Here is a 25,036-nt window from a genome sequence, read left to right as displayed (position 1 = left end):
TCCAATCCTGTGCTACTGTCTCCCAGCTGCGTGGCCTCGGGGAGGTCACTTCACATCTCTGAGCCTCAGCTTCCTTATCAGTAACACCTTCGCAATACCTACTTCCAGGCAGGCTGTGAAGATTCAGGCGGCAAGAACTCAAGGCAGGTTGGTTTCTTTCTCCCCAGTTCACATGCAGGGAAACTGAGGCTGAGAGGGCTCAGACGTGCTCCCTGCCTGAGGTCATCAGGTTAGGGAGCAGAGGGGCTGGGACCCTTCCCGGGTCTGTCTGGCTGCCTGCCCTGCACCCCCCCAACTCCCACCCTGCCCCTTCCTCCCCCCCGACCCAGGCCACTGTTTCCGAGGTGCTCAAACCTGGCCTGGGGGTTCGGGCAGGTGGGAGGAAGGAGGTTCCGTTTTGCTCACTCTGAGGGGCCCTGCCAATCCTGGGAGGATGGAGAGGGGGAGGGGAGTCTAGACCCCACTCAGCATCAGGCAGAGTAGACCCGATCCAGCGGTCCTCATGGGGTTCAGGTCTCATTGGTTGGGGTGAGGTGCCTGGAGCTGAGAAGTTTGAGATTGACTTCTGCTGCCCGGCCTCTCCCTAGGCCACAATCTCCTTCACCTGTGAATCATCTATCTTATTCATTTTTTTGGACATTGAATTGGGAAAGAATCGTTATCTTTTTCATGGATCTAGGTAAAAGAATTTACCAGGAGCAGCCCTGGGTCTGGCCTCAACCAGGAGTGACTCGAACTGTTTTTCCCTCCTAAGAACACATAGTGACCTGTGAATTTTTTTCTCGGATACTTGCAGCAGACTTTTTTTTTTCTTTTTTTTTTTTTTCTGTGACTTGTGAATTTGAAGCTCTTACGTATGAAGAGAAAATGCATCCCATTTTTCTACTGGCTTAAGGGAAAGGACTTTGTTCTTCTTTGTATCATAATTTTGAAATCCCAGAATTCTCTGGATGGAAAAAAATGCTCCCTTTTTATATTCATGGGAAGAAAACAGTAAGATCCCCCACAGAAAAAAAGGGCAAAGAATATCCTCAGATGAGTCACGTGGAAGGAGACAGGATTCCTGAAAAGTACAGGGAAACCTTCAAGTTCAATACTAACCAAAGGAGTTCCACTTTCAACGACCAGCATCTGTTTGCATCAACTAAATGAGCAAAAAGTGTTTAAAAGTGACAACACTGAATGCTAGTGAGGTTGCAGTGAAACAGGCACACTCAACCGACAAATGTCTGCTAAGCACCCCCTCTGGACCAGGTACCATCCTGGGGTGCACGTTTCCTCACTGGAACTTGCCATCCGACCCTGGCTGGCGATAACTCTTTAGGCTTGGAGAATCCTTGGGGATACTGTCCGTAAGTGGGAGAGCTCAAAAACATACCCAGAAATATACTGAGTGCAGTAACATACGGCTGCAGGAAAGCGGCTGACACTCGGGCTGGGAAGTAGAGGACACGGGCCATAAGCAAGAGAGGGGCAGCCTGGTGGACCCTGAATTGGAAACAGAGGAAAAGAGGCCAAAGAGAGGAAACGGCACCTCCTATGCAGCCCCAAACACCTCACACGATCATCAAGGAGCTCAGAGGGGAACAGGAAGAGGATCTTAGTTTTAGTTTTAAATCTTGGCAACAAATCATAGATATTCCGTTCAGACAGCCAGGGTCCAAAAAGTCCTTGACTATCTCCCTCCATCGGCAGAGACCCTTCCAGTTGTCCACTTGGCCACACATTTTATTAATTAGTTATTCCAACAGGTGAAGTAATTCATCCATCGACCAATCATTCTTTTCCTACTGGTATTAATTCATTCAGCCACACAGTCTTTTGCTCACATATTCATTCCCTTGTACCCCCATTATTCCCAGGCCAATTCATTCATTCATCCACACCCTCATTCACGCAGCATTCATTCTACCACTGACTCATTCATTCATGTGTACACGCCCCCCCCCCCTTCACGCACTGATTCATTCACTTATTTTTCATTCCCACGCTGTTCATTCAGTCCTCTGTTCACACTCCATCCATTCCTTTGGCCACCTAATCGTTCTGCCATCTGGTCATTCATTCTGCCCGGGCCCCCTTCACCTGGCCCCTCAGGGAGCCTGCCCGCGGGCGCCCTCACCTTGTTGTCGGCACTGATGAGGAGGGGCTGGACTTTGACGCTGTCGCTGACCACGGACACGGCGGTGCTGGGGGCCATGGCGGTGGCATTGCTGGGGGCGGTGGAGATGAGGGCGTAGGCCACCCCAGCGCTGCTCAGAGGAGAGGTGACGGTGGCAGGCTCGGCGAGGGCACGGGGCTGGCTGCCGGGCGTTGGCACATGGCTCACGGTGTTGTTGGCAGTGGGGAGGGCTGGGCTGGGGTTCTTGATACTGACCACGGTGGCCTTCTGGAAGGCTGGGGGCTGCTTGGGTGGCCGGTCCCGGCCCGGGGTGATGGGGAGGCTGTCTGGAATCAGAGTCTTTGGCCTAACCTGGGGAGGGAGGGACAGTGGCACGGTCAGATAGACACACAGACGGGGTGATGACAGCCACAGCAGATGACAGGGGCACAGACATGACCTGGTCAGGGACTCCCATGTTAGAGGTGAGGAGATGGCAGCGGAGAGACCGTGGACCTGCCAAGGCTGCCCGGGTCCTGGGCGTGCACTGACTGGCCCGGGGGCTCTGGTCGCGGGTGTGTGCCTGTGTGTGTGTGTGTGTGTGTGTGTGTGTGCGCGCGCGTGCCTATATTGGGGCAGAGGGAGAGGCGGTCCTTGGACTTTTACAGTTGAGGGGTGTACGTGGGAGTGAAAACTCCTAGGAAAACAGCACTGACCTTGAGCAGAAGCCCTTCCTTGGAGCCCCAGTCCTGACCCTCCCTTGCTCAAAAGCCTTCCATAGCTCCCCATGGCCATCAAGTCACTGACAGGCAAAGCTCAACTCCATTACTCAATATCCAAGGCCCCCAGAAGGCCCCTGCTGACGTCTCCAGTGCTATGCCTGCTCCCACGTCCCCTCCCAGCGCCGCCAGGCCTGCGGCTCCGGTCTCCCCGCCGCCACCTGCCTCCTCTTCTCACCCCCGTGTCCTCACGCTCCAGGATCCTTCTGGGGTGCTCGTCCCCGAGGCCTGCCTCCACCTTGGACTACCAAGACGTCCTACCCTCGGAGCCCTGCTTCTAGCGCCATCTCCTCCAGGAAGCCCTCCCTGACCCCCAGGCAGGCTATGAGCCTCCTCAAGGCTCCCACAGCCCCCGCGAATCCTTCTGACTCAGGCCGATCACTCTGGGTTCAAATCGTCTGATTCCTTGTCTGTCCCCCTCCTGGAATCTGAGCCTCTTGGGGACAGGGTCCTGTCTAATTCAGCACAGGTGGGCCTTCAGCGAGGCTGCCTCAAGGACAAGAGGGCCCAGGGCAGCCGCCCCTCACTGTCCTCGAGCTGGGGGCATCTGCCCAGGCCTGCAGCCCCAGGACAGGCAGGAGCCGTTGTCGCCTGTGCAGCTGGCAGCCCCTCGCAGCTCAGCAGCAGGTACCCCGCAAAGCTGCGTACTGGGCGGTAGCCAGCAGGCTTCTGCTCCAGACCAGGCCCGGCTACAAAGGCTTTGCGCCCCGATTCAGTCCTCACGGCCGCCAGGGAGGCACTGGCACCACCCCCTCTGCAGACGAGGAGACGCAGCCCAGATGACTTGCCCAAAGCGCAGAGCCCAATGGGGGACCCCGGCTGGAACCCAGGCCCATGGTCTGGCGTCTGCGCCGTCTCCTGAAATGCACCCTTTTGTCCAGAGTTTCTAACACTTTTTTGACTGTGACCCATATTCAAAATTCTCCATTAGGACTTCCCTGGTGGCGCAGTGGTTAAGAATCCGCCTGCTATGCAGGGGACACAGGTTCGAGCCCTGGTCTGGGAAGATCCCACATGCTGCGGAGCAACTAAGCCCGTGCACCACAACTACGGAGCCTGTGCTCTGGAGCCCACAAGCCACAACTACTGAGCCCGCGAGCCACAACTACTGAAGCCCACGCGCCTAGAGCCCGTGCTCCGCAACAAGAGAAGCCACCGCAACGAGAAGTCCGTGCACCGCAACGAGAAGTCCGCGCACCGCAACGCAGAGTAGCTCCTGTTCATCACGACTAGAGAAAGCCCGCGCGCAACAACGAAGACCCAACGCAGCCAAAAATAATAAATAAATAAATAAATGTATTTTTAAAAAAAAATCTCCATTACGTCGTGATGCAGTCCAGAAACAAATTGTTTACGAAAAAATGCTTATGATGTGTCTTGGTATTTTCTGCTGTCTTTTAGTCCAGCCTAGTTTATTCCATTAAAAAAAAAAATCCTGGTCATGACCCACTAAATTGATTTCTCAGTTCCTCACTGTGTGAAAAACTGGGTCTGGTCCAAACATCGCCTCTGAAGGGCAGGCAGAGGAGGCAGGAGAGGAAAGGGACTCCCACGACGTCGTACCCAGCTCAGGGCTCACCTAAACCTCACTGCTGAGGGGCTGTGGATGGACAGACAGACAGACAGACAGCCCGGGGCCCACCCGCAGGCTGCTTACCTGAGGTAGCACTGCCGCTCCTTGCCCGGCCAACCTCTGCAAGGAGCTCACCTGAGGACCTGTGACAGGCACTGCAGTGATGGTTCCCAAAGCCTGGAAAACAGAGGAGGGCGGCACTGAGACAGGACACGGCACCGGGACCCACGCGACCCCACCCAGCTGGCACCCGGCGACTCTTCCCAGCCTGGCGGCGCAGGGGTGCCTTGGAGACAGTGAACTCTGCTCTCCTCTTAATGGTAAGTTTTTTGTTTGTTTGTTTGTTTTTTTAATAATTACTGTTGTGGGCACTTGCTATATGCTAGGCCCTGTGCTAAGCACCTCGATGTATGTATGTATGTATGTATTTATTTATTGATTTATGGCCGTGTTGGGTCTTCGTTTCTGTGCGAGGGCTTTCTCTAGTTGTGGCAAGCGGGGGCCACTCTTCTTCGCGGTGTGCGGGCCTCTCACTACCGCGGCCTCTCTTTGTTGCGGAGCACAGGCTCCAGTCGTGCAGGCTCAGTAGTTGTGGCTCACGGGCCCAGTCGCTCCGCGGCATGTGGGATCTTCCCAGACCAGGGCTCAAACCCGTGTCCCCTGCACTGGTAGGCAGACTCTCAACCACTGCGCCACCAGGGAAGCCCCTTAATGGTAAGCTTTTAAATCACGAAAGTAATATGTATCATGCAAGAAATTTTGGAAACCAGAAAAAGAAAGAGAATGGCATCCCCGGAAAACTATCACTGTCTCACGTTAGCTTCCTTTTAAGTACGTTTTCTCTGTAGCTGTACAGGGAATTCTGTAACCTGTTTGTTTTTTTTTTCATATTGATTCCCTGCAAACATTTTTTGTTATTTTATTTGACCTGTGAACATACAAACATGCAAAGTGAAAAGGAGGGAGGAAGGGGCAGAAAGAAAATGAAGGAAGGAGAGAGTTTGAGAGACAGAGAAGAGGGAGAGAGAATAGAGCAGGAAAGACAGAGAAGGGAGAATAAGGAGTTTATTAGATTTATAAAAATTACCTTAAGTTTACAGAGTACACACAGCTTAATTTGCCTATAGTTGTGACCTCAATAATCCTGCCAAATTTCAGGACAGATTATTTAGTAAACATGATGTATGTCTTGACAGAATAAAGGAGGCTACTAATAAGAACCAGTGAAGGTTAATTAAGAAAAAATCATGCTAAACTTGGAGCTTCCTTCCTTCCCAGTTTCCTTGGGCTCATCTTTTCTCATTTCCCCAGAGTGGAATCCACTCTCATTTTACCCAAAGACACAGCGCCACTCACACCAAACAGAATGTGATGTGTAACCTGTTTTTCTACTTGTACTTAAGGACACATGTAAGGTTTCCTGAAGTTGTTACAATCTCCATAAATTACTCCTTTAATGGTTATAGAGTCTTTCATTCAGCAGACATCATGCTATTTCCTCAGCCAATCCCATCCTCCTAGGAATTTGGGTTTTATTCCCATCCTTTTCCAATTAATAAACAGTGGTGCAATATACATCTCGATGGATAAAGCCATTTCCGCATCACAAAGTATTTCTGTAGGACAGAGTCTGAAAACAGGAATCAATGGGTAGGAATTTTATTTATTTATTTAGTTAGTTAGTTAGTTAGTTAGTTAGTTAGTCTGTGTTGGGTCTTCGCTGCTGCACGCGGGCTTTTTTCTAGTTGCAGTGAGCAGGGGCTTCTCACTGTGGTGGCTTCTCTTGTTGCGGAGCACGGGCTCTAGGCGTGTGGGCTTCAGTAGTTGCAGCACATGGGCTCAGTAGTTTCAGCTCACAGGCTCTAGGGTGCGCAGGCTTCAGTAGTTGTGGCACTTGGGCTCAGTAGTTGTGGCTCACGGGCTCTAGAGCACAGGCTTAGTAGTTGTGGCACATGGGCTTAGTTGCTCCGCAGCATGTGGGATCTTCCCAGACCAGGGATCGAACCTGTGTCCCCTGCATTGGCAGGCGATTCTTAACCACTGCACCACCAGGGAAGTCCATCAATGGGTAGAAATTTTAAAAGGTAGGACTATTTTGGGCCCTTGATATATGTCCCCACTGTGCTAACTCAGGAGGGGCCATGACCAGGGCTCACCCCAACACACCCTCAGATCTCAGCCTCCGAGTCGGGGCTCTTTCCAACGCATGATGGGATGGCCACACCTGCAGCAGGGTGGATATTTAGGGTGTGGAGATGGGAGATGACACCCTCCCAGGGACTCCAGGCCCACACAAATACAGAGGATGTGTTTTGGGGTGCCTGTTTGCCTAAGGTCCCTTTTCTAGGAATCAACACTACCTACAGCTGATGAAGGGGAGGTTCCACATGGCCACATTTGTACCCCATGAGCCTGCCTGATGGGGAGAGGCATCTCTCACTCGGGGCCAGCCAAACCACCAGTGGCCAGAGAGGTTCTCTCTTGAACTTAGAAGCCAGAATTCTTAACAAAATGTTAGCAAATCGACCCCAGCAATAATATGAAGGATAATACATCCTGAATAAGTTGAACTTATCCCAGGAATGCAAGGCTGCATCACCATGTGAAAATCACAAAAAAATGATACGGTTATTTCAATGTATGCAGAGAAAGCACTGAACAAAATTCGACATCCATTCATGATCAAAAATTTCAGCAAACTAGGAAGAGCAAGGAACTTCCTTAACCTGATAAAAGGCATCTATAAAAAATGAACAGCTACCATCATACTTAATGATGAATGTTTTTCCACTGAGATCAGGAATGAGGCAGGGATGTTCTCTTACCACTCCTGTTGCCTTTGGACTAGAAGTCCTAGCCAGTGCAATAAGGCAAGAAAAAGAAATAAAAGGCCTTCCAATTAGGAAGAAGAAATAAAACTGTCTCTGCAGATGGCAGTAGCAACTACGTAGAAAATCTGACGGAATCTACAAAAAAAGGCTGTTAGAACTAATAATTGAGCTTAGCGAGGTTGTAGGATACAAGTTCAACACACAAAAAGCAACTGTATTTCTGTATACTAGCACAAACATTTAGAAGTTTAAAAAAATGTTTACCTGCCATTTGCAACAGCATCAAGAAATGAGGAATACTTAGAGATAAATACGACAATAGCTGTATTAAGAGCTGTACACTGAGAACTTTCAAACACTGATGAGAGAAATTTTAAAAAGACCTGCATAGAGAGAGACATACCATAACCATGGATCAGAGACCAGTATTATTAAGATGTAAATGCTCCCCAAATCGATCTATGGCTTCAATACAGCCTCCATCAAAATTCACCCCAAAAAGGGTAGAAAATGACAAGGTCCTTTTTAAATGCACGTGGAAATGCAAAGGACCCAGAATAGCCAAAACAACTTGAAACAAACAAAAAACAACATCAGACAAACAAAGTGAAGGACTTATATTTCCCAACTTTAAGACCTATTATAAATCTACAGTAATCGAGACAGTGTGGTATAGGTGTTAAGTTATGCAAATAATAGATCAACGGAACTGAATAGAGTCTGAAAATAGACTCAAACATATATGGTCAATTGATTTTTCAGCAAAGGCTGCAAAGTCCATTAATATAGTGGAGAAAGGACAATAGTTTCACAAATGGTGTTGGAACAAGTAGATACTCATATATTAAAAACAAACAAGACATAACTAATCCATACGTCTCACATATTTTTCAAAAACCCAAATGGATCAGAGACCTAAATGTAAAGCCTAAAATTGTAAAATTTCTAGGAGAAAACATAGGAGAAAATCTTTGGGGCTGTGGGTTAGGCACAGTGTCTTGGATACAACACCAAAAGCATAATTCACATAAGGACAAATTAATACACTAGACTTCCAAAAAATTAAAAATTCCTGACGTTGGAAAGACAGTGTTAAAAGAATGAAAAAACAGGCCACAGACTGGGAAAAAAACATGTGCAAATTACCTATCTGATAAAAGACTTGTATCCAGAATGTATAAAACAACTGTCAAAACCCAATAACTGGAAAACAAACAACCCAATTAAAAACTGATTTGAACAGAACACATCACTAAAGAAGATATGCTGATGACAAATAAGCAAACGAAGAGATACTAAACATCATTAGTTAGCGAAATGCGAATTAAGCCACAGTAGGACACCACTATGCACCCATTCAGACGGCTACAATAAAAAAGGCTGACCAAGCCCAGAGCTGGTGAGGGCGTGGAGCAGTGCATGCCCTACTCTTGGGAACATAAAGCAGTGCAATCACACTGGAACAGTTTGGCAGTTTCGCAGAAAGTTAAATATACATTTACTGCTATGGACTGAATGTTGATGTCCGTCCCCCCAAAATTTGTATGTTGAAACGCTCATCCCCAGTGTGATGCTTTTGGAGATGGGAGACTTTGCGGGTGAACAGGTCATGAGGGTGGAGTCCTCCCGATGGGATTAGTGCCTTCGTAAGGACAGACCTAAGAGGGCTTGCTTCCCCTCTCTCTCTGCCACGTGAGGACACGGCAAGGAGTCCGCCATGGTTTAAATGTTCGTGTCCCCCTAAAATTCGCCTGTTGGAATCCTAACTCTCAATGTGATGCTGTTAGAAGGCAGGGCCTTTGGGAGGTGCTTAAGCCAGGAGGGGGGAATCCTGATGAAATGAATGGGATTCGTGCCTACAAAAAAAGGCTGCAGAGACTCTTAGCTCCTTCCCCCAGGCAAGAATACACCAAGAAGTCTGCAGCCGGAAAGAGAGCCCTCACCTGACCATGCTGGCACCCTCATCTCCAACTTCCCGCCTCTAGAACTGTAAGCAATAAACTTCTGTTTACAGTAACCACCCAGTCTGTGGTATTTTGTTATAGCAGCCCGAATGGACAAAGACAGCATCCATCTGCAAATCAGGAAGAGGGTTTGCACCGCAAACCAAATCAGCCAGCACCTTGATCTTGGACCTCCCAGCTTCCAGAACTGTGAGAAATAAATGTCTGTTGTTTAAGCCCCCCCCACCGCCCCTCCCAGTGGGTGGTATTTTGTTATAGCAGTCCCAACTAAAACATTCTACCCCTAGGCACTACCCAAGAGAAGTGAAAGCACACGCCCACACAGAGGCTTGTTCTGGAATGTTCACAGCAGCTCTACTTGTGATCGTCCAAACTGGAAACAGCCCAGATGTTCATCAACAGGTCCACAGATGAACAAACTGTGGCAAATCCACCCAATGGAATATGCCTCAGAAATAAAAAAGGAATAAGCAATTGATACACACAACGTGGAGGAATCTCAAAGTAATTTTGCTGAATGGAGCCAGACCAAAAAAAAGGACTTATTATTGTATGATGCCATTTATATGAAATTCCAGAAAATGCAAACTCATCTAAAGGGATCAGAGGTTGTGTGGAGATGAGGGGATCGGAGGAAGGGATCAAAGACACAGGGAAATTTTTGAGGGTCAAGGGTGTGTTTACTATCTTGATTCTGGTGATGGTTTCACAGGTGTAGACCTATGTCAAACATCTTGCACACTTTAAATATGATAATTTATTGTATATATTATTCCAACAAAGCTGCTAAAAATAAACCCCCTATTTCCCCCCTTATAGCTCTCTGTCCCTGCAATGAGTGTCATCCTTCTCCAAATGACACAGCAGAGGCCCACAACCCACAGAGCTGCTTCTCCTGATTATGATGGGATGGTTCCTCCCTCCTCTGGAATTTTCCACCTGCCCTAAGTGGAATAGCCTCTGAGGTTCACGTCCTTCCAGCCAGCTGCTTGCCTCTCTGCATGAAGCCAAATTATTCACATTTAACTGGAAATTCACTGTGGACGTTTGTTGGAACAGAGCTTTATATGCAATGCAGAGAGCATCCGAACAGATGCGGTCACTTTAAGAGGAAGCGTCTCAATCCACAGTGCCGTTTTCAGTCCCTCTCCAGCACTGCTAGGTGAGCCCTGCCCAATGCCCATTTTAAAGACTCTGCCCGCCTTCTGCAAAGGGATGCGCGTAGAAGGCTGTGCCCTCTCCCTCCCCTGGACCTGCTGTCTCATCGGCATCACAACCCCTGGGCATCACAACCCCTGGGCCCCCGCCCAGACCTGGGCAGGTGAGAGGCAGGCACGGAGGGAGCACCATTTGACTCACAAGCTTCCAGACGATTCCATCAACCTGGGGACCACAGGATGAGAAGAAGCTGGTTTGTCCATCCAGCAGATTCTGTGATGAAAGGCCCACACGGGCACTTCACTCCATCAGTGAGCGGAGCTGTGTGGTCCCCTGGGTGCAGGGGTTCCTGCCCGGGTGACGGGCAGCCGGAAGATCCCAGGGCCCCAGGAACAGAAGGGCAAATCCGTGCCCAGCACCTACAGGAGCCAGAGAACAGGCACAAAGCTGCCTTCCCCGGGGACTCCCTTCTGGCTAAGATCCCCAGTCAAGCCCTCCAGACGAGGGGTGTGTGCCGTCTGTGTGTTTTTCCAGTCTGTGTGTCTCTGCACACGGCAAGGCGTGAGGGTTGCCGTGTGTCCGGGTGTGTTTTTGTACCAGCTACTCCATTCCCTGGCATCCACTTGGGCGCCTGTGTCCTGTGTGTTTCCATATAGATTCTCCTCTGGGTACCTCTTTTGCTCTGGTCCGTGTGTCTTGCGGATGCCACCGTCTGTGGTTCTAAGCCTTCACTGCAGGTCGGCGCTCAGTCCTCTCTCCTGACTTGGGACACCGGGGACATGGGTCCACACACCTTAGAAATTCGCAATCAGGGAGGGGGAGGGAGGGGACCACGAGAGGGAGGGGTGGGTGGAGGCTGCTGTGGGGGGCAGAGCCCCGAGGTCGGAGTGGGTACGGGGGAAGATAGGGGGAGCTTTACTTTGACCTCGTTCTCAAATACTCAGTTACCAAGAAAGAAACAGGACCCGCCACGGGGGGAATACCGAACGCCTGCGGGATGTTCACAGCACAAAGATCGTTTGCTTGCTGACTCCATGAACTAAAATACTGCCTGACTCCAACCCGACGGCTGGCATTTATACGACTGCCAGGGACTCGGGGTGCCCGATGGCTCGTTAAGGAGCACCTTACCGTGTGTGGGGTGCCCTCTGTGCCGCAGCACCAGGAGGAACACGGAAGAACGGATGACTCCCTGGGTCAAAGCCCAAGTCCCAGGCTTTGGGGAGGAGTTCGCTACAAAGAGGCGGCTGAGCAGGGTCCCTCCGCCACCCCGCTTCTGGGAACCGTGGGTTTCTTCCGGGAACGCCAAAGCCCCCTTCCACCCCCTGTCCATCCTCTGATCGCCACCTATCTGCTTCTCTTCGCTCCAAGGCTTACCCCAGAGCGCGTTTTTCCACATCCTTATAAACCTTTAATTAACAAGCCGAAGAGACATTTTATCTGGCAGGGCCTGACCTTTCTGCTCTGTGTTGGAATTTATCGATACCAGCAGAAACAATCATCTCAGAGGCTATTTCACCAGCACCGGAGAGTTTATAGCCGCAGTTTTGTCAAGATAAACGAGCTCCTTATGACCGCGGTTACAGCTCTAAGCATTTTAAGGGGGACAAAAAGGGGCATGAAAGTCAAAGATAACTTCACATTTTTCCTGCATCGGTGGAGTCCCTGGGGCAGCCTGGGAAACCCTGGAGAAGCCCGCTCGCGGCTGAGGCAGGTGGGAGGTGCCCAGGAGGCAGGTGTCTGTACACGGGGTGGGGACGGACTGGGCTTGGGGCTGGGCTCGGGGTTCTGGCTCTAACACCAGCCACGTGTGGCACCCTTGCTCTCCGTGCCCAGTCTCCTCGTCCACGACAGGAAGAGTTCCCGCTGCAGGGGCGGGAGGGGGCTAAAGGGAGCGGGCCCCAAGCATCGGCACAAAGCCTGGCGCACGTCTGGGTGCAGGAAGCAGGTCAGACCCGGCTGTGCCCGGAACTGGGGCGCCGAGCGGGTGCCTGGGAGGGACGTCCACCCTGGTGTCCCGGCAAGGACAGCCTCGGGGTCAGCCTCTCCAGGTGCCAGTCCTGGAGTGGCCCCTCTCTTGTTGGGCCAACCTGGGGAAGGCCCCTCTGCTCGCCAGCTCCTATCTCCCCGTCTCCAACACGGGGTGTACATGCTCACCTCCCCTGCAATAACCAGAGTAAAGTACACGAACGTGAGGAAGTGAGAAGAAGTAAGAACGGGAAACCAGCATCCCAGGCTTCCTGCTGTGCTCAGTTCAACAGCTTTCTCCCTCGTCAGGGGACAGACCCCGGAGCCAGCCTGCATCCAGGCCTTTCACCGTGTGGCTCAGGAAAGGGAACAGGGTGCTGAGCAGGGCGGGCAGTGCCCGGCCTCACAAAGGCTGCTCTCATCCCAGACCCCGACCCGATGGCTCAGAGCTGGCCTTTCTCATCTCTGCTGCCCTGCTGGATGGTGGATCCTGAAGTCCAGCCCAGGTACCGGCCCGAGCAGGAGCTTGGTGAAGTGTCTGATGGATGTCGTCAGACAAGGCGGGCTGAGGGCCCCCAGGGTCCAACTCTGGGACCCTGACAGGAGATGCTCAGGGAACCGCCGAGGGGCAGGGGAGCAGGACTCCTTCACACCTGCACACACGGTCACCCAGAGCCCCACTCCACGAGGCAAGCCTGCCCCCTGAGCCCCTGGGCTTGGCTCCAGTTCCTGCGCCCAGCGAGACCCCAGACCTCACAGAGCCCCCCTCCCAGCGGGACCCTTGGCGTGTGTGAATGGGTTTTGAAGTGGCCCCGTCCTGTCTATGTAAACGTGTTCCCAAAGCAGACAGAAAGCCAGCCTTGGGGACCGGCCCGTCTCCAGGACTGGACAGGACAAAAGCACGTGGCACCCCGAGCCAGGGTCCACCCGGGCCTTCGTCTGCCACATCGCGGGCACCATCCGTGAGCAGGCCTCCTGCCCGGGCTTTCCCAACGGGCCTGCTAAGCTGAGTTCAAGGGCCTTGCACGCTGCCAGCAGGGAGACTGGCAGTCACAGCCAGCGGCACGAGAAGCGCCAGAGCCACGCAGCCAGCTGTGTCTCCCACGCGCCCTGGCCCTGGGACACGCAGCAGGTCGGTGAACTCAGTCCTCTTTCCTGGTTGCAGGAGGAGAGGAGGGCAGGAGTGGGATGGGGGCCACACTGAGCCCTGACCCACCCTCCACGTGGCCCCTCAGGGCCCCTCCCCCAGGCCACGTGGGCAGGGCTGAGAGGAGGGAGAGTTCCCCAAGCCTCACAGCCGGGGAGGCAGAGACGCAGGGCAATGCCCCACCTGGACGCCCTTTTCCAGAACTTTCTCCACTCACGGGACTCACAATTCAGGGCTGACCCCTGCTCTAACCCGGCCTGTCCCTGGACAGACCACGCGTCTCCTCCTGACCCTGAACCCAACCTCCGACCCTGACCAGCTGCATGCCCCGGGGGTGTTCCCCAGCCTCTCCGTCCCTCAGTTTCCACAACTGTCAACCACAGACGACCTCACACCAACCTCTCAGGACGGCTGTCAGCGTGAGCTGCCGCAGTGGGCAGGAGGGCACAAGGCAGACCAAGCTCAGCCCTGGACCAAACGCAGACCACACACAGCCCCTCCAGGAGCTTAGAGCGGGCGTCCATCCCCAAATTGGCAACATTCACACGTTTTCGATTTAACGCTGGTGGCACAGAGGGTTTCCCTGGAGTGTGAGTTTGGGAGGCTGGTGGAGTGGGGGACACTGTACAGACACTGCACGTACAGACACTGAGGGCTTCCACACGCCTTTTCCCCAGCCTGACCTACCAAACCCAAACCACCGACCCTCAGACACGTGCCCCCAGAGGAGACCCAACCCTGCTTCCGGTTGCACCCGGGACACCAGAAGCTATTTTTTTTTTTTTTTAAAGATTGATTGATTGATTGATTGCTATGTTGGGTCTTCGTTTCTGTGCTAGGGCTTTCTCTAGTTGCGGCAAGCGGGGGCCACTCTTTCATCGCGGTGCGCGGGCCTCTCACTATCGTGTCCTCTCTTGTTGTGGAGCACAGGCTCCAGACGCACAGGCTCAGCAGTTGTGGCTCATGGGCCTGGTTGCTCCACGGCATGTGGGATCTTCCCAGACCAGGGCTCGAACCCGTGTCCCCTGCATTAGCAGGCAAATTCTCAACCACTGCGCCACCAGGGAAGCCCACCACCAGAAGCTATTTTAAGAACTTATTTCCGTTCAGCACTGGCAGAGCTGGCCGCACAGAGGGGCTTTCTCATATGATGGCACCAGGGAGGGGTTGCCGTGGCAAGAGCCACCTGGGAATGCAGTGATGGGGGGTAGTGGCCGTGTGAATGCACGTGTGGTCTCGCGCTACCTTCTGGGGGACACTTGGCTCTCACGATCCAGGGGGCCCGGGCTCCTGTCCACATGGGGAGGGGGCCGAGCGCCTTGACCCCGTGAGCACCGACAGTCACCAGAGAGACACATCCTGCCCTCTGAACTCCCATCCACGTGTCATGACCCAATCACTGGGCAGAAAGGGCCACAGATCACCGCTCAGAGGCTGCGGGATATGGATGGAGGAAAAAGTTTTCTGTTTTAAAATCTCAGAACCCAGAGGAGAGAAACTTCTCAATCGGTGCTCAGTGGACTTGCCAAGGGAGCTCTGCTTTCCCTTCAGAGAAACCAAACGACGTGAAGCGAGTGTCTGGTGGGCACCACGCAGTCTCCCCCTCGGTTTACAGGTGGAGGAACTCAGGCCCAGAGGCTGAAGGCGTTTTCCTGAGGCCACGGGACTCTCAGCTGAAAGCTCAGGCCTCTTCTCGGCTAAGAGCAGGCAGCCGCGAGAAGAGAAGGAACGTGCCGCTGGAGAAAGGCTGGACCCTGCCCTGCCCCGCCCCGAATGGGCCACGCCACGGTGCAGGACACACAGGACACACAGGACACACAGGAAGCCACGATGGTTCCTCGTCCGCTAACCTCGCTCGGAGCCCGGAGCGCCAGCAGACACGGGAAGGAAGGCCGTCAGGAGGTCAGGATGACTGGCCGAGCCATGGATGACTCAGACGTCAAGAGTCCGTCCATCCAAGGAGGTGCTGGGCCGGCGGGCGGTGGAAGGGCGGAGCTGAAGAAGGTTGTGCAGGGCCAGCTCCCTCCCACAGGACACTCCCGGTGGCCCTGGACATCAGTCTCCGGCTAAGCCAGGTCCTTCCTGAAGGCCTCCTGGGGAGAGGGTGCAGCCTTCACTCCCGTCTCCCACACCCAGTGCTGCCCGTGTGACCTGGGACTCAGTCTCCCCATCTGAGAAATGGGAGCCCAGCCTTCCCCTCTAATAGGGCTTCTGAAGACTTGGGAGTGATATTCGTGGAGCTCCAAGTGGGTCCCAGGGCCCCCTCAAGGTGAGGGCAGGGCACTAGCCATGGACGTTGGGATTAAGCCCCAGAAACCGGCACCACCGCCCTGGGGAGGGAACGGGCTGGTCAGGTGGCCACAGCTCGGTGTCTCTGGTCTTCAGCCCCCTCCCCACCAGGCCGTTGCTGTGGGACATTCACGAGGGTTGGGTTTCTCCTCATCTGTATGAAGACCAGTGTCTATGTCAACACAGATATGCAGATAAAACTCTAGAAAAACCGACACGGAAGCCGTCCTAAAGAAATGACATGCACACGATGTGTTTCCTGTCGAGACTGCGTTGAACAAGGTGGGCGAGGCTCCTGAGAGAGCTCACCTGCCACCACAGGGAAGCCAGCGGGGCAGTCTTTGTCCACTGAGGCCCTGGGGCTGGAGAGGGACGTCCCGAGGCCACGCTCTTGACCCAGAGCCTTGAGCCTTTGCCCTCTGCCGAGGCGAAAGGGAAGGTCGTCTGTGCCCCCAGGGCCCACCCCAGGACACGCTTCCTGGTTCCTTCTGGGGAAAGCCATCACTCGAGAGCAGGGAAAGCAGGGACTTCCCTGGTGGTCCAGTGGGGAAGACTCCGTGCTCCCAATGCAGGGGGCCCGGGTTACACCCCTGGTCGGGGAACTAGATCCCGCGTGCATGCTGCAACTAAGACCTGGAGCAGCCTAAATAAATAAATAAATAAATACTTTAAAAAAAAAAAAAAAAAAGATCAGGGAAAGCAGCCGTCCAGCTGGTCACCTTCAGCCACCCGCCCCGCCCACTTCCGGAAGCACAGCCCAAATCAGTTCACGGCAAAGGTCTGCATCCTGAGTGGTTGGGGATACGGTCGTCTGCACAGGAGCGACTTGTTGCTGTGTCTAAACAGCAGGGGGTTTCGCGCCATGCCTGGACCGGGCAGGAGCTCGACCAGGGCTTCTGTGTCTCTTCATCGCCCACCAAGAAAGAAAAAGCAGAAGCTGAGTTTTGCTAAAGGAAGCCAGCCAGGTACTGCCGATTCCCTTCCCATTTACCAGAGCATTTACCTCTGCCATGCCTCCTCCCCACCAAGGGATGTCGAGAAAGGGGGCCGGTGCCCCACGGCCAGCCTCTGGTAGGGCCCGGCTCTCGCCAGAGCCTGAGCCCTTGGCCACCACGTGGCCAAGAACCCCAGACAATTTGTGGGGGGGTTCCTGGGGCCCCCGTGTCCTCAGTCCCTAAATGTCCCTGCAGGCCTGTCCCCTGGTTTCATCCCAGGGGGGCTGCCGGCCCCTCCCTGGCATCCCCTGCTCAGGTGCCCACAAACATCCTTATGGTGCAAGGTGAACCCTGGGCTGGGACTCTGGGCCAGAGGAGAGGATTCGGGACCCGGAGCTTGGTGGGGAGGAGGGCCGGCGAGCGCGGCCTGGAAGCCGGGAGCCCGTGGTGTGATTAGCAGCCAGCAGAGGGTTTCCGGGCTGGGCAGGGAGAGCCGAGGCCGGGTCACAGCCTGACCCTTAAGGGGCTCAGGCTTCATCACTGGAGCGGCGGTCCCCGAGGAATGAGGCTAACCACACAGAGACAGACGTTTCTAAAGCACACGTCCCTCTGTCTCCTCATCTGACCTGTGTGGCTGAGCTCCAGCCAGCAGCGTGGATACAGAGCAGGAGTCACCCGGGAGCCTGGCTCCCGGCAGCAGGAGGAGGAGGAGGAGGAGGAATGCCCTGTGTCCTGAGCGCCCTGTATCCGGGCACAGTGCCCGTGACCTCGATTAACCTCATCTGGGAGGCTTGGTGTCCCACCGTGGGCCCTGGGGTCAGGTCAGGGCAGCTGGGGCCCCGGACGCTCACCGTCAGGTCTGCGGGCCTTCAAGGACGGTAGGGAAGGGGGCGTCCGCTCCTCCAGCCCCTCCGGCGGCCGGGAAAGTGTGTGCTGAGCTGACCAGAGAGGGGGCCCTGCTCTCCACACCCCATGAGGCTCCTGCCTCTGTCCGGCTGGGTGATCAAAGTGGGGCAGTAGCCCCAGACATCCAGGAACCACGCCGGGCGCCCCGGGAGAAGGCGGCCTGCTTCCCGCCCCGCGCCCACTGAGCGCCTGGGCAGCTTCTCGAGCTGCAGTTTTCCTCGTATCTTTATGGAATCACTCTGATGCGGGGCAAAGACAACAACGAAGTTGCAACATCAGCAAGTACCAGTAAGTATTAATACAACGTAAGCACCACTTTCCCTGTCGTGTGAAACCAGTTTATCATTCACAGACGAAATCCGACTGCCGCCTTTATCACCGTCGGGACCGACTGAGACGTTCCCTGTGCTGCCGGCGCGCTCTGCTGGCCCCAGCTCCTCGCCCCCATGCCTGCTCTCCGCCTCCACCGGCCCCGAGCTCGTCCCCATGGGACCTTCAGAGGCCTCTGGGGGTTCACGTGAAAACCCAGGGAGAGGCACGTCTGCCTTTGCTGCCCCATGTCTCCTCCCAGCCCACGCCCATGTCCACAGCTGGGACCCAGCACATAACCGGGTGGGGACCAACCAACCTGCACTTGAATTTCACTCCCCTGTTGGCCTGGGTCACACCAAGCGCCCCTGTCCTCACCTCCAAAGCAAGAGGATCAAGAACCGCTTTCTCAGGACCTCCCTGGTGGTCCAGTGGTTAGGGCACCATGCTCCCAATGCAGGGGGCCCAGGTTTGATCCTTGGTCAGGGAACTAGATCCCGAATGCTGCAACTAAAGATCCCACATGCCTCAATTAAAGATCCCGCATGCCGCAACTAAGACCCGGAGCAGCCAAATAAATAAATTAATTAAATAAATATTTAAAAAACAAAACAAAAAGCCAACCACTTTCCCTGTGTCCGGGACCAGAGGGGTGGGTGGGAGTCACCTGGCACCGAGCCACTGTTATGAGTCATTCAGTGGGTCGATTCACAAATGCACATCAGGGACCAGCTGTCACGGTGACAAGGGAGGGGGAGGGAAGGACTCGAGGGGGACAGCACTGGCCCCAGAGAGGGCAGCGGGGTCTCCTGATGAAGTGAAGACCAGCACGCCCAAGCCTGCGGTTCCCCTTCTGGGCACACCCGGGGCCACCCGTGCCCACGTGCGCAGGGACCACACGGGAGCAGTCTCACAACAGCACTTGCAATGGGCAAGACTGGGAACAGAGCCGTCGGACCATCTGCAGGGGATGGATCAACGGGAATGTTCTCAGGATGGAAAACCTCCCAGCCGCCAGAGTGAATGAACCGCCGTACATGTGTCTCCTGGTGAGCAGGGGCCTTGGATGCCGCACCTGGAGCTCGGGCCGTTCCCCGAGGGTGACGGGGAGCCAATGCAGGCTCTTGGCCGGTGTAGGGGGCGAGCGGGGCTGCTGCAACGGAGGCAGGACCCGAGGCCAGGTGTAAAGTGCCAACTGTGGCCCAGGGCGGAGCCCTCTGGGGCTGGGGGAGCGGGGGGCTGGGGTGGATTTTCACCTGTTGGGACATGTCAGCCGCCTTCCTGGAGGGGCAAGGAGTCAAAGTGGTCAACAGTGCTGCAGAGGCCGGTTTAGATGTCCCCTCCTGGTGCTGGCCACGGTCGTGAGGCTCCTGCCCATGGGCGCCCATACCCTGGGCATCCTGCTCTCTCCCGGGGTTTGGGGAGTGGTCCCCAGTATATTGCAGCTCCCGGGGGAAGGGAGCTATACCCAGGGGACTCTCGGGAGACCATAACACTGGGTCTTTAAAACAAGAACCCTCTTCCAAAACCCGCTTCTTCAAGCCCCACGAGGGGAGTCATTTTCCGAGGCTCGGATCCCAGGGTTGCTGCCAACTCCCCATCTCAAAGCAAACCTGTTTACTGAGTGCGCCTGGGGGAACCAGCTGCTGGCACAGGTGGCTCCAGCCAGGCTGGGTCCCGGTGACCCCGACCGAGCAGGGCCAGCGAGGCAGGCTGCCCGGGGTCACTTAACCAATGCAGAGGTCTTTACAGGGGAGGCCGTTCTTAATCAGAAAGCCCCAGAAAACACAAGTGGCTACTCGGCGCTGACATTTAAAACACCCTTTCAAAAGCCCCCAGTGTGGCAAAGTGGTTTAATTAACTTGAAAGGGTGTAATTTTATGCTATTTAGTAGGAGATACACACTCTAAATGGCATCATGGACTAAGTATTGGGGGCTGTGATCTTGAGAGTGTGGGAAAAAGACAGCCACGAGCCCCCGGCAACCACAGGTGCAGGGTGAGTGCACGCCGGAAACCTCCCCACAGACGGCAGTCTCTGAAGCCACGCGGGATCTGGGGTGGTGGTGTCCACAGGGCCAGCTACGTGGCTGTGTCCCATCAACTCAGCTGGGAAGCAAACGCCGTGTCTGAAAGAGAACTGAACTTGGGGGAGGCTGGAGCCGCTCAGAACCCCCTGTCGAATCCCCCTACTCGGGCCCCCTGGGTACCTGTATCCCGAGGGTGAGGCACCACCCGCCTTGCTGCCCGGCTCTGCCTGTGGGGCACATCCAAAGTCACAGGGATGGGGGGGCGGGCAGTCCTGGATGGCAGCCCCTGCCTGGAAGCTCCCCCGCCCCCACTGAAGGGGCTGCCTCTTAGGGAGGAGGCCAGCCTCTCAGCCCCGAGGCGGGATGGGTGAGGTGGTGTCACCCACAGAGGACCCAGGGGCTGGGGCTGCAGCCTCACGGGGACCCTGGGAAGACCCTGGGGCCGGCTCTCCTTCCTCTGTCCGTCACCTGGAACGACGCAGCAAAACCCGATACCAGAAGGGCGTGGGCTCCTGTCCAGGGCTTCAGGAGAGGGGTCACCGGGGCCGCTCCCTCCCCCGGAGGAGAGGGGCTGCCCCCCGGGCCTGAGGCGAGAAGAAGGCACGGAGTGGCGGGTGCCGGCCCCTCTCCGTCCCCTGGGCCCCATGGACCGCCTGGCCCCCTCACCTCGTGCCCCCCGCTACCCCAGACTCGGGAGCAGTCGTGTCTGCTCCTCGGCAGGAGGCTCCGGAGCCGCTCCCCAGGCCCTGGGGGCCCCAGGCAGCCACCGCCCACCACACGTCTTCAAAACGAATCACAGTGACAGCAAAATGCAATCCACAGGAGCGTCCTAACGGCCTGCCCCCGCCAGCCCCCCGCCGACCCTGGACATCCGGAAAGCAGTCGTTTAGGAAACCTAATTTCCACGTGTGATCGGCTGGCGCCCGCCCCCACTGGCCCCGGCTTCATCATCCGGCCGCCTCCGACGGCCCACAATCTAATTTAGGGGACGCACATCTGCACGGCGCACCGGGGAGCCCGCTAACGGCTACGACTCGCTCCCCTATCGGCAGAGGCCCCCTGTGGCGAGCCTCAGGTGGGCAGTCGGGGGGTGGGGGGAGCACCGGTCCCCCAGAGGCGCCCGGCTCTCCAAAGGGGGGGCCCACAGGTAAGACTGAGACAGTTTACTTACGGTGAACCGGAGAACTGAGTGTATGGCTTGATGGATTTTGACAAATGCCTACAGCCAAGTAACCACCACTCAGACCAAGATACAGGACACACTAGCAACCCTGGAGGCTCCCAAGAGCCCTGCACAGAGGGTCTGGCTGGGGGAGCAAGGTCCTGCCCTTGGCAATCGGCTCCTGGTTTGATTTCCTGACCCAGCAGCCAATAGAAAAACAGGATTAAATTGCCACTACTTTCTCAACCTGCCGGCACTAATTGGCACCGTTTATTGAGCAGCTACCCTGCGCCAGGCCCCATGTGGACAGAAGGGAGCAAGGCAAGGTGGCCGCCCTGCCTGTGGGGAACAAGCTCCAAGCAAGTGCTCGGCCACGATGTGAACCAGGATCCGACGCTGCTCAGCCAGTGGAGATGCAGGTGGATGGAGGTCCCGCCAGGAAGGCAGGGGTGTGAGGGTGTTGACCGTTGTTGACAAAGCACCTCTGTGTCTAGGTGGCTTCCTCGGTTCTGGGAGGTGAGTTCAGGACCCCGGCGTGCAGACAAGGAAAGTGGAAGGAGGCAAAGTGACCTGCCCCAGGCAAGAGGCTGGTGAGATGCAAGTGGGAGGGGACCTGAGGGGGGCCCTGGCCCTCAAAGTGGATGGTCCTTCCACTACGTCAACCTTGCCCTTCCTACTCTTCCTCCTAACCCTGTCCTGCAGGATGAGACCAGGCCAGAGGAGGAAGGGAGGACACACGGAGAGGAGCTCGGGGTCCCTGCGGGGTTCAGCGCGGTCATCTCAGACACACAGGCTGGGGTACAACAGTGCACTGTTATGTGCCAGACCCAGCCTGGTCAATCACAGCAATGGATTATCTGGGAACTATTAATGGGCTAGTGGGTGGGCATGTGACCCAGCAGAGCCAATCAGAATCCTTCCCTGGGAGTGAGTCTCCGACACAGAGAGAGAGGCCGTCCTCCTTGCTCAGGGACTGGAGGTTGTCCCTCAAGCCCTGGGGCCCCAGAGCATCGCCATTGGGCTGGTTCACACTGAGTAGAGGGGAGAACACAGGATGGGAGTCCCGTATATGCAGCTCTATGCTTTAGAAGTGAGAGCAGTGCCTGCTTCGCCCAAGGGGAAATTCCTGGGGCCCTTGAAATCTTGGCACCTGGTTAAAAATGCCCACACACAATATAAATACCTACTCTGAATCAAGGAAAAAAGCAGAGCCTTCAAAATGCCACTCCAGCCAAGTGCCCACACGTGCGAGAGCTGCCATTGATGGTTCCCAGGAGAGTCGTGGAGATCAGTCCACTGTCACCTGCACCCCCAACACGCTCCCCAGGAGGCCAGTGGGGAGCAGCAGGAAAGCGGCCTGGGGCCCTGTAGTCAGAGCCCGGTCCTGCCACTGTAGGGCCATGAGACCCTGCACAGGTTACCCAAAGCCCCTGAGCCTCCGCTTTTCTCATCTGTAAAGCAGTGACACATAACATCCACACAGGTTTGCTGTGACAGGTAAAAGAGAAGAGTGTGGCACACACCTGGAGCCTAGGAGTCCTGGAAAAAGTGGTAGCTACCATGAGAGGGAGGACAACACGGTCTCAGGCAGCTGGGACTTTGATAAGGCTCCCTACCCTCCGGAGCCTCAGTTTCTTCACCTATAAAATGGGTGTGTGGAAAGCAGATTCACAGGGTGGTGAAGAATCGGTGAGATTAGGAATGTAAGGAGTTCAGCTCACGACGGGGTGGTCCTGCCCCGTCTCTGCCCTCCCCCAGGATGCCCAGGCCTCACGCAGAGCCCGCCGAGCTGGACCCAGTGACCTGCTGAGCTGTGCCGTGCCTGGGGATGGGGCGCCCCCAGCCCGCTGCCCTCGGAGGACACTCAACACTCTGTCCTCTCTGCTGAGGTCTTTTTTAGAAGGGAACAGTACTTCTGACTGGAGATGAGTAAAGTGTTAAAAATAAGCTTTAGAATTTGAGGTAAATGTGCTCGGGAGCGGGGAACAGGGAGGGACAAATCCTCGTAGGCTAAATGTAGTGGAAAACACCTCCCAGGAGAGTCCCGAGGAAAGCAGCGCGGCTGTCTTCGCTCCTGGGATGAATGGTGAGTGCCATGGCAATGGGGCTGGGCCTGTTTCGTTACCCCCACGTACAGGCGGCCTTGGAGGGCTCTTCCCAGCAGCATCCGGTTGGGGCAGGGCTGCCGGGGCAGCGGGGACAGGGACGGAGAAGCCACTCGCAAACAGACCAGTTCAAAGCATCTCCTTGCAGAGGCTTCTGTGGGCGCCCAACCACAAGGCCACACGCTCTCCCCCTGACCTGGCAGGAACGCTGGCCCCTGGACGACAATTCTCATCTTCTCACTGTGCACGCACCGACCCCCAAACCCCTCTCCTCTGAGCTCCAGACCCTCCCCTTCCTCTCAAGCCATCTCTTCCTCCTGGTTTCCCACGGCAGGAAGGGGTCCCCTCAGTGCCCCCCGCTGCCCATGTCACACCTGGGCTCATCTCTGCCCCTCTTCCTGTCCTGGAAGCCTTCTCCATCTCCCTGGGCCAGGTGGGAGCTGGGGCCCTCACAAACTGCTGGGGAGTGGGAGATGGTGCAACACTTTGGAAAAGAATTTGGTAGTTTTCCTAGCAAATCAAACACACCCTGTGCCCTCGGACCAGGCAATTTCACACTCCTAGGTACTGACACAGAAAAATAAAAAAGTGTCCTCAAAACAACGTGCACACCAATGTTCAGAGCAGCCTCGTTGATAATTGCCCCAAAGTGGAAGCAACCCAAATGTCCATCAGCTGGAGAGTGGACAAGCGTGGTGACACATCAGGGCCACGGGACGCACAGGAATGGACGGCAGGTATGCCAGCATCAGGGAGGGGCCTCGAGAGAACGCAGGGGGACAGGAGGGCCATTTACTGACAGTTCCATCCACACGAAGTTCATTGAGGGGAGAGGAGCAGCTGCCCTGGGGGAGAGGTGATGGGGCAGGTGCCTGAGAGAACTTCCAGAGGAGATGGGAACGTCTGTATCTCCATGCCCAATGCGGTGTAAGTTACTTGGGTGTATACAACTGTCAAAACTCATCAAACAGTACAATTAAGACCTGTAAATTTCAATGTTTGTAAATTATATCTTAAAAAAATTATATATTTAAAAAAAAAACCAGCGAGAGCTGTAGCTCCAGCACTCATGGGAAGAAAGGAAAAGGGGTGCCACTGGAGGGGAGCGCAGACCCACGCCCAGCTAGGGGGAGAACGTGGATCACCACACCCATCCCCCTGCCACCTGTCAGAGGCTTCACGGGCACCTTGCTGCATTTGGAAGGGAATCCGCAGTCCTAGTTATGTCAATTAGGGCCTGAACAGCAAGGTCCCGTCTCCAGGAGGGGCCCCGGGGCTGGGATCGGGATCAGGGTCGGTATGATTTCCGGGTAGCGCTGAGGAAAGCACTGGAATGGACAAGGGCCATTTATGGAAATAAAATGCGGACGGGCCTCACAATTGTGGACAGGACTTTACCGTCCTGTTACATACTTTTGTTCTCATGTCTCTGAAAAGCATCAAAAGCACCTGAAACAGCAGGGAAGGGGTGCCGGTTGAGGACTAAGAGGGACGGAGGACGCCCCAAACCTCACTCAGGCTCCTGGGCCAGGCACGCGGCGCCTGCAGCAAACGCGCAGAGCTGCACCAATCAACGGCAGCACCCGCAGTGAAGGGACAGCTCGGAGATGCAACAGGGACCAGAGGCTGCACAAGTGGAGGCAGGGAGGCCAGGGAAGAGGTGCAGGGGGTCCCAGGGAGGCCACGTGATATGAGGGACAAGACATGGAGACCTGGGGGTGTTTTAAGCAGGACGTGACACAAGTCATGAAAAACCCAGTGAGAGCCCAGAGTTCATTGG

General features: G+C 55.3%; 1 protein-coding gene across 1 annotated transcript in view; it reads right to left on the bottom strand.

Annotated features, from left to right (window-relative positions):
* PHF21B (PHD finger protein 21B) overlaps positions 1-25,036 on the bottom strand; it is a 100,013-nt gene that overhangs the window by 20,767 nt on the left and 54,210 nt on the right. The window contains exons 3-4 of the mRNA XM_082421193.1: positions 4,538-4,630; positions 2,123-2,473 (exon numbers count right to left, since the gene is read on the bottom strand). Coding sequence (XP_082277319.1) covers positions 2,123-2,473; positions 4,538-4,630 — 444 coding nt within the window. The remainder of the gene's footprint in view (positions 1-2,122; positions 2,474-4,537; positions 4,631-25,036) is intronic.

This window comes from Balaenoptera physalus, assembly GCF_965194825.1.
Source record: "Balaenoptera physalus genome assembly, chromosome: 13".
Classification (NCBI taxonomy): Eukaryota; Metazoa; Chordata; class Mammalia; order Artiodactyla; family Balaenopteridae; genus Balaenoptera; species Balaenoptera physalus.
Note: the sequence above shows the minus strand (reverse complement) of the source record. Positions and strands in the feature narration are given on the sequence as shown.